Source organism: Gekko japonicus, unplaced genomic scaffold (genome assembly GCF_001447785.1).
Source record: "Gekko japonicus isolate JY-2015 unplaced genomic scaffold, Gekko_japonicus_V1.1 scaffold1164, whole genome shotgun sequence".
Taxonomy (NCBI): domain Eukaryota; kingdom Metazoa; phylum Chordata; class Lepidosauria; order Squamata; family Gekkonidae; genus Gekko; species Gekko japonicus.
The window spans coordinates 450,112-459,324 of NW_015160873.1; the positions used below are offsets into that span (position 1 = coordinate 450,112).

The following is a 9,213-nucleotide window of genomic DNA, read 5'->3' on the forward strand; positions in this document are numbered from 1 at the left end:
TCACAGGACTCCACAGCTTAGAGGGAGCCTTGAACACATCCCCAGCACTTTGAATTAGCACCAGAGCTTTAAGAGCTCTCTAGCTGTCACCTGGAGATTGGCAACAGCTTGTTTGGAGAGTGGGGTCTATGGCGTATCTGTCTGAGGTTCCCCCTCTTCCTCCTCTTCAGACCCCACCCTCAGCACACTTCATCCCTAAAATATCCTTGAAGTTTCCAACCTGGAGTTGTCAACCCTATGTCCTTTCCAGGCAACCATCAGCCTACCTTTATCTGCCTGTCTGTCTTCAGGTTTACATCCCTCACCCCCGCCTCTGCCAAGGGAAAGGACAGTCTTTCCCTGCAGTGGGAACCAAAGCAGCTGACATCATTCTCCTCTTCCCCATATGATCCGCACAACTACCCTATGAGGTATGTTAAGGTTGAAAGTGTGTGAATGGTCCATATTCCCCCAGACAGCTTTTAAAACATGAACTTGGGACCTGCACACCATCCTCTGAAGCGCTCTCAGGTACATATCTGTGGCAGTAATGGGGTGACTGCTGGCACCTTTTCCTATCATTTTTTGCCTTGTGGTATTCTGCTTGTGGTGTGAGCTGTCTTTTTTGTGGTGTGGCATGATTGTGTTATTGGGTTTGTTTCTTTTGAAGGGGAAGTGATGTGTTGTGAGTGAGGACATATTTTACTTCAGAATACACCAGGTCCCATATGCAACTGACAATTCCAACTGTCTTGCGGGGGGAGGGAAGTTTGAGGTGTGGAATGGAGTGAAGTCCAATCAGCTTCCATATGCAAATGACCTTGAAATGCTGCCCCAATCAGAGAAGAGTGGGCTGAAGCGGCCCAGCCGTAGAAGCCCCATCCCTGCACTCAGTCTGCAGATGGTCCTCTCCTGTCAGAGGCCCAGAGTAGACTGAGCCGAACATGCTGGCCCGGGCTGATGTGGGCGGGACTACACAAAGCAGCCAGCCAACCCAGCCAGCGTCTTCTGACTGACAGTTCAAGCCTCCAAACACTGTTGGTGTGCATTGGAACGTTGGGCCCCACTATGGCTTTATATATAAGGGACAGATATCCTAAACCAGGGGTATCAAGCTCATTTGTTACAAGGGCTGGATCTAGCATAAATGTCACTTTGCCGGGCCGAGCCATCTGTGCCATATAATGTTATGCCAGGTACCAGAGATATAAGCTTTATAAAGGACACAGGCAAACCCAATTAACAATATTATTTGTACTCAAAATACAAACAAAACAATTGATTCCTAGCAGTGAAAGCAATTGATTTACTGGGGAACCCACAAAAGCCCCTATAAATGTATTTAATCATACGCAAGTCTAGGTTATCTCCAAGGGATACCATAAAAGGGGGGAGTACCTTACATTTCCATAGATACCAGTTGCTTGCGGGCTGGGTAAGAGCCCCAGGCGGGCCACTTCCAGCACCCGGGCCTTATGTTTGACACCCCTGTTCTAAACCTTCAAATGTATGTACAGACGAGTTGTAAAGCTTTACACAGATGTACATAAAAGAGGGGCACAGTGCTGCAAACATATTGAGTTCTCTTTATAGCCCTTTTCAGCATTTATGGTCATGTGTACTAGAAGCCTGGTAGTTGCATGTATTGGGAGTGTGTGTTACATGTGATCCTCCCAATACATGTGATCACTGTTTTGTCTGGAAGGGCAGCATTAGAGGCCCTGTTGCCTTGAGGCCCTGTTGCCCACCACACTCTAAGCAGGAGAAAAATTAAAACAAAAACGTAGCCTCATGTTCTTACTGGAAGTGACAAAGGGTAACTCAAGGAATCACCAGGAACTCTATTGCCCTTTTAACATTACTGTTCTAAATCAGATTTTACTCGTTGTTGGCCCAATTTTGAGTAAAGTGATACAGGGATGGGGGTTTAATACAGCCAATTTCCTTCCGTTAATGAGCCGTATCTGAAACACTATGGTCATTTCAAATAGTGCCACTTTCCCCCTTTCCTTTTCCACACAAGATCTGCCTAAAACTTTCAAAAAAAATCTAAGATGAGTGTTATAGTGCTAAACTGTTATAGCACTGAAGTGTTATAGTGGCACCATTGAGATGCATTGACTCAATGGAGTTGAGTCAATGAATCTCAATGGTGCCGCTATAGCACTGAGTTACTATAGTGGTTTAGCGCTATAGTGCTCACAGAACATTTTTTAGTAAGTCCAAGGAAGATCGCACAGTAAAAAAGGGCAGGGGGAAGGTGGCATTGTAGGAAGCACTATGGACATTTTAAACAGTACACCACAGCGATTCAGAAGCACAATAATCACTCTTGGCTGGAGGTGAGTTGTAATTCTGGGAGATCTCCAGGCCCCACCTGGAGGCTGGCAAGCCCATGCACAAGTAGCCAGCACATTTTCTGTCCCTTGCCCCCAAACATTTTGAAACCAAAGAGAACAGGAAAGAGGGGAAGAAATGGAGAATGAAGAGCAAAAGAGACAGGCAGGATGATTGAAAGGGAAAATAAAGGAAAGGAATGAAAAAGGCAAAGAAAATTTAGATGCCTTTAAAAGGAGGAGGGTGAGATTCTCTTCCATCTCTAAGCTACATATGCATATTGAGACACCCAGTTTAGGGAATTGGGACACAATGGTTACCTAGTCCAGTCTGCAAACCTTTGTGTCTGTTGGGCATAGGCCGAGGCCTTGTTTCCATCTCTGAACCTGCAGAACTTGTGTTGTAAACCTTCCAGAAGTCTAGTCAAAGACTATGAATCTTTCTCAAAAGAGTTAGTTCTCCAAAACTGTTAAAGGACAAAATTAATACTGACCAATGGAAACAAAGCCTCAAGAATCCTGAGGACTGTAGCAGGATGACACAACAGATACCTGTTCTAATTGCAATTGCTGTTTATAACTGAGAGAACATCATAGAATGGTTGTAGAAGGAAGCCCAAGGTGTCTGCACAAACAGTTGGGGGCCTGGCCTGTGATTTGCCAAGCTGCCTGCTGAAAAGTACAGAACTAACTCGGCTGCCATGTGAGTGCTTGTGAAGGGTTTTATGGGAAGAAGTCACTTAAGAGGCTGAAGCACAGCTGGAGGTAGGGTTGCCAGGTCTTATTTGACTGCTGGCAGTGGGAACCCCACTTCTGAAGAGTCCTATCCCGCGTGATGTACCAGGTGCAATGACGTCACCTGGAAGTGACGTTATCATGCTGGGCATGTTGGGTGGGACACTCTAGCATTTGGACACCATAGAGTTTTTGCCCAAATGCTAGAGCATCCCCTCCACACCAGGCACGTTGCACAGGACAGGGGTCTTTGGGGGTGGGGCTCCCCCATTGGCCAGCTGGCTGGCAACAGATTGGGGAATTAGCTGTGATTGAACAGTCCCGTTTCAAAGCAGAAAGTCTCAGTAAATAATTAACAGTATTAATACCTGCAGTCTTGCGTCCCAGAACCATTGGCAATTCTGGTAAAGCCTTCAGGACACTGAATGTCATAATTCAGAGAACAAGGACGGCACTGGGTTTTTGTGGTAATGAAGGTCTTCTCGTCACATTTGTTCTTCCCCTGGGAGGAGAAAGCAAGTTTTGATGTATCTAAAATTTCCACCAGCTGCTGTAGCTATGCCTTAAACAGTAACTTGTTAGGAGTACATATGGTGGACATGGAAAAACTCTAAAATGAACATTTCTGCAATATCATTTATTATAGGGTTGCTAATTCTGGGTTGGGAAATTTCTGGAGAGTTAGGGGTAGAGGCTGGGGGATGCGGTAACTGGGGAGGAGAGACCTGAGCAGGGTACAATGCCATGAAGTCCACCCTCCCAAAGTAGCCATTTTCTCCAGGGGATCAGATCTCTGTCATCTGGAGATTAGTTGTAATTTCAGGAAATCTCCAGGCCCCACCTGAAGGCTGGCAACCCTGAGATAATGCTTTTTGTGGTGAGGTAACATTATCAAATGGTGGTTAAAGACCCAGAAGAAATAGGTCTTTTCGAAAAGTGACAGCCATATTTGAAATAGGGTTGCCAATTCTGGCTTGGGAAGTTTCTGGAGCTTTGGGGGCAGAGCCTGAGGCGGGTGGAGTCTGGGGAGGGGGAGGGTGTTCAGTGAGGATGTGATGCCATAGAGTCCACCCTCCACCGCTGTCATTTCCTCTGGGGAACTGATCTCTGTAGTTTGGCAATAAATGGTAGTTTCAGGAGAATGCCAGGCCTCACCTGAAGGCTGGCAACACTAAATCCCCAAAGGGAACACGTTTTTTATTTTAAAAGGGAGTCTTATAACACCACAAAAGTTCCTTTTTGCTTCTGCTGTAACAGGCTCCACGCCTGGGAGGAGAGAACGGAGATTCTCGGTTTGCTTCCCACAATTAGAAAAGACTCCTTTAGACATTTATCTGCTATTCTGACATGTTTATTGCTTTACAACTGTTGACCTTGTAATCTTAGCTTCTTATTTAGCTCTGACTTTGCATATCTTAGACATCATCATGTTACATGTTAATTTGCTGTTAAGTCCCTGTTTATAAGTCTGGACCTTACCTACCATTCTGAAGTATTTGAAAAAGTGTGCGTGCACACAAAAGCTCATACCTTGAATAAACCTTTGTTGGTCTTAAAGGTGCCACTGGACTCTAAGGGTGCATTCAGATGGGGCGTTTCAGCCGGCATAAACAGTACCGGTTGGAACCGGTGCAGTTTATGCCGACTGAAACGCGATCACACTTACCTCCTGTCTGCGGAGCCCATCGCTGTATGCCCATTCACACACAGCGGGCATCGGCGGTTTGTTTCTTTTTTTTAACACAGTTTATACATGCGCATAGGCAGCCATCCACAGAATGGCGATCTTCACACATGCGCAAAACACCCCGTCTTACATTTAAAGTTTAAAGGTAAGGACTTACCTTTAAAGTTTAAAGAGCAAAGTGGCCTCCCTGAGGTCCCGGACTCCTCTAAAAGTTAAACTAAGGACCTTTTCTTTTTTTTTAAACAAACGCCGGGGCGAAGCTTCGCCAAGCGCATATCACCGACCTAAATAAAAATGGCGAGCGAAAATCGGAAGCCTCGGGCTTCCGAAGGGAAGTGGCTCTACAACGTTGGAGAGCGATCAGACGGGGGGGGGGGAAGCAATTACAACTGTTGCACTCAGGATACCACCACTTGGGGACCTAGTGGCAGAATACAACGGTTTAAAGCTCTTTGCAACGGTTAGGGACGGAAGGCAGATGTTCGCCATGTGAATGCCGGTAAGTACACCAATTCCAACCGGCACCTATACTGTTGCAAATGCCCCGTCTGAACGCACCCTAAGTGTGTTAGACTAACAACCTGCCACACTTATTTATTTATCCTTCATGTGCATAGTTTGAGTCTCACTAAACGAAAGGCAGAGCATCACTAAAGGCAACTCCACTCTGTATGTGGCTAGCAGGATGTTCCTTTCCTTGCAATGCCTGCTTTGTGTTTGATCACAAATGAGATCTCCAGTAATTTTCTCCTCCAAAGCCATGCAAAAGAATGATCAAATATTTTTGTACTCAGATTTTTAAAAATTAAAATATTCATACCCTGCTGTAATCCCAATACAAATAAGAGGGTTGCCAACCTCCAGGTGGAGGCTGGAGAGCTCCCACTATTTGCCAGTTTGGTGTAGTGCGCAGACGCCAATCTGGGAGAACCGGGTTTGATTCCCCACTCCTCCACTTGCACCTGGCTGGATGACCGTGGGCAAGCCGTAGTTCTGATAAGAGCTGTTCTTGAAAAGGAGCAGTTTCTGTCAAGGGGTCTCTCAGCCCCACCTACCTCACAGGGTGTCTTTTGTGGGGAGGGGAAGGGAAAGGAGTTTGTAAGCCGCTCTGAGACTCCTTTGGGTAGTGAAGGGCGGGGTATAAATCCAATCTCTTCTTCTTCTATTATATCTGATATCCAGGCAACAGAGATCAGTTCACCTGGGGAAAAGGGCTGCTTTGGAAGGTGGACTCCATGGCATTATACCCCACTGAAGTCCCTCTCCTCCCCAAACCCCACCAAATCTTCAGGTATTTCCCAACCTGGAACTGGCAACCCTAAGGAATAATAATGTACCACTCTCAATTAGAATGGGATCTAGCCCTTCTGTCTGTGTGCAAAAGGGCACAGGGGTGCTGGAATAAAGCCAACGCCCCTTTCTTCCTCTCCATGTTATATGTAACCATCAGGGAGGAGAGTGAAGAATGCTCAGATTCAACATTCATATGCTATTTAAATATCTCCTGATCTGGACCAGGAACATCTAACTTGGGATAATCTTTTTGGCTTTTCCAAGTGCCACGAATATGAACCCACCTGTTAAGGCAGAGGCTCTATCTGGGCCCAGAGAGTGTGTGTTCAAGGAAAGCTGGACAGCAGCAGCATGGACATGCCCAGGGTAAGCAGTTTCTAGGATCTTAACAACCTGATGTAGCCTTTTGGAATTAGCACTGCTTATCTGGGTACCCTTGTGATGCAAGAGATCCAGTGCTTTTTCTCCTCCAGAGAAAACTGATATTGTCACGTCTCCCTGGACTGCCAAAGAGGAATCTCCAGTCGGTGTCCTTCAGATTAATTTGGGCTGCAATCCTGGGTATGCTTACTTGGAAGTAAACCTCTTTGGATATAGTGAGCAAACATACATACTATGGGGCTGCTGCCGAAGTCCTTTGGTAGCGACTCGGGTCTACTTCAGTTCTAGATTGGCCATGCAATTTTAAGACTGAGTTCCAGAGTCCCTCAAAGTCCTGGGATTACTTTTCCAGACCAGGTACAGAGTGCATGTCTTCTTACCACTTAGTAGCTACAGCTACATCAGCCTTGTGTAATATTTATGATGAATGGGCAAGGAACTCGGCTACGAGGGCAGTAATTCCAGGCATGCAGGGCTGCTGCTACCTAGAATTACAGCCTGAAAACTCCCACAGTAAGCAACACAGTTTTAAGACCATAAGAAATAGGTGAATTACAAACATCAGAAACTAACCGTATTTTATTAGAATATACTATCCTTATTCTTATCTGTTCTTATCAGTTTAATATCTATATTGAGAGCCAGTGTGGTGCAGTATATCTCTTAATTTCCACAAGTATTTTTTGTCAAAACTAACTAAGAAACCATTCCTTGAAATCCAGAGCAGAAGTCAAGCCTACAGGTACCTTTTACTCATCCAGACGTTGGAATGTAGATCCCGTATGCACTCACAACCCTCCCCTCCACTTGCACACTTTCACATCTGTATCCTTCCTCCTAGATAATAATACAAGCTTTGACTCAACATACATTGACCATAAAATGCATCATCCTACTTACCTGCTCTGTGGCTGGTATTGCACTGTACGCACTTGCAATCAAAGAAGGCACAAGGAATAAAACGGTCAAGTTCTTCTCCATGATGAGAAATGGTTGGAGTATTTTTCTTTTCTTTGAAATGATTCGGTCATGAATTTTAAAATACAGCAACAAGTCTGCAAAGTTGCGCTAAGCTAAACTCATCCACATTAGGATGTAAGCCTGGAATCTTTCAAAATGTACCCTTGCCTTTTCTCCCACCCCCACCCATTCTTTTCCCCAAACAAGTGAAGAACGGAGACCATGTGAAACTTGCTCTTAGGTAGGAAAACGGCCCAAATGCACAGAGTTGTTGAAAATGCTTACGGCCAACTCAATTAACACTTCCTGGCTGGCATCCTGCCAGACTCTGCTGTGTGAACTCTTTTCTCTCTTCCCCCCTCCCCAAACCTTTGGAGTTGTTAACAGCACAGTTCCAAGGATGCGACGCACTGGTGACAAAGGAAGATAACTTTGTCGCTTTGGAGTGCATACCAGCAATCTGAGGAAGTCGTTGCTTAAAGGACGCACCATCCACAAACCTTCCTTAAATGAAACCAGCCCAAGACCAATCGTCATGGACCTGTATTTGCCAACTTTGCAAAGATGTGGGTATAACAGTGGACAGCAATGCCTGAGAGCTTGATGATGGGGGGGGGGGTCATCAGAAGTGGTCAAAGCAGCATCTTTAAGCTCTTGGTTAGGTGGATAGAAAGGGATGCGTTCATTTGTTGGTTTGTGCAACAAATTCTGGTCAAATTGGTAGTGGAAAGTGCCATCAAACCGCAGCCAACTGATAGCAACCTTGTTGGGTGTTTGCTGTGACCTGCCATTACCAGCCAGTTTGGTGTAGCGGATAGGAGTACGGACTCTAATCTGGGAGAACTGGCTTTCATTCCCCATTCTGGTGTGACCTTGGTCAGTCACAAGTTCTCTCAGAGCCAGAGGTCATTTCGAGGGGGGGGGTCGCGGGGGATCACAGTTTCCCCGGGTGAGGTACGGGGGCGGGGCACATGACGAAGCCCCGCCCCCTGCTTCCGGCCGCCCCACTTCCAGCCCTCATTCAGCCAGGAGGAGGCAAGAGAAGAGGGAGGATAAGTTGCTTCCTCCCTGCCTCTCCTCACCCCTGCCTTCCTGGGGCCAGGGAGGGCCTTTGCGGGGCTTCCTTGCACTCCCGCCGGCCTTGCAGGTCCACCGCCGGGCCCCTCATGGGGCTCGGCAGTGGAGCTGTAAGGTCGGCGGCGGCAGCCGGGACCGTTGGGGGCGGGGTGTGTGGCCTTATGACACACTTCCGGTGATGTCAGGGGGTGTGGCCTTATGACACACTTCCAGTGATGTCAGGGGTGTGGCATATGTTAATGAGTTATGCTAATGAGTCCCCCTAGCTCTTTTTCTACAAAACGACCCCTGCTCAGAGCAGTTCTTGAAAGAGCTCTCTCAGCCCCACCTACCTCACAGTATGTCTGTTGTGGGGAGGGGAAGGGAAGGGGATTGTAAGCCACTCTGAGACTCCTTTGAGTAGTGAAGGGCGGGTTATAAATCCAATCTCCTCCCCCTTCTCCTCCTCCTCTGTGTAGCAGCTCTAGATTTCCTTCCCATCCAAGTACTAACCAGAGCCAACCCTGCTTAGTCTCCAAGATCTGAGATAAGGCCAGTCTGGGCAATCCAGGGGAGGGTCTGGTTAGTTTGCCATATGTAATTAACAGTGTACGTTAGCCCTGGTTTCTCTGCTTCTTACCCTTCTCTCCTGCCTCCCACTGGAAAGGGCATATTCCATATGCTGTCCTTGTTTGGGCAGCCATGTAAAGGGCCAGTGCTATCCAGCAAGGAGTGGTTCATGAATTCAGACATCACAACAAACAAACCAGCTACGAATCTAAGTTA

The 9,213-nt window shown here is 46.7% G+C and overlaps 1 protein-coding gene across 1 annotated transcript in view; it reads right to left on the minus strand.

Annotated features, from left to right (window-relative positions):
* The window catches only part of STAB2 (stabilin 2), a 148,076-nt gene extending 140,684 nt beyond the window's left edge, over positions 1–7,392 (minus strand). The window contains exons 1-2 of the mRNA XM_015422556.1: positions 7,312–7,392; positions 3,419–3,552 (exon numbers count right to left, since the gene is read on the minus strand). Coding sequence (XP_015278042.1) covers positions 3,419–3,552; positions 7,312–7,392 — 215 coding nt within the window. The remainder of the gene's footprint in view (positions 1–3,418; positions 3,553–7,311) is intronic.
* Positions 7,393–9,213: the final 1,821 nt, after the last annotated feature.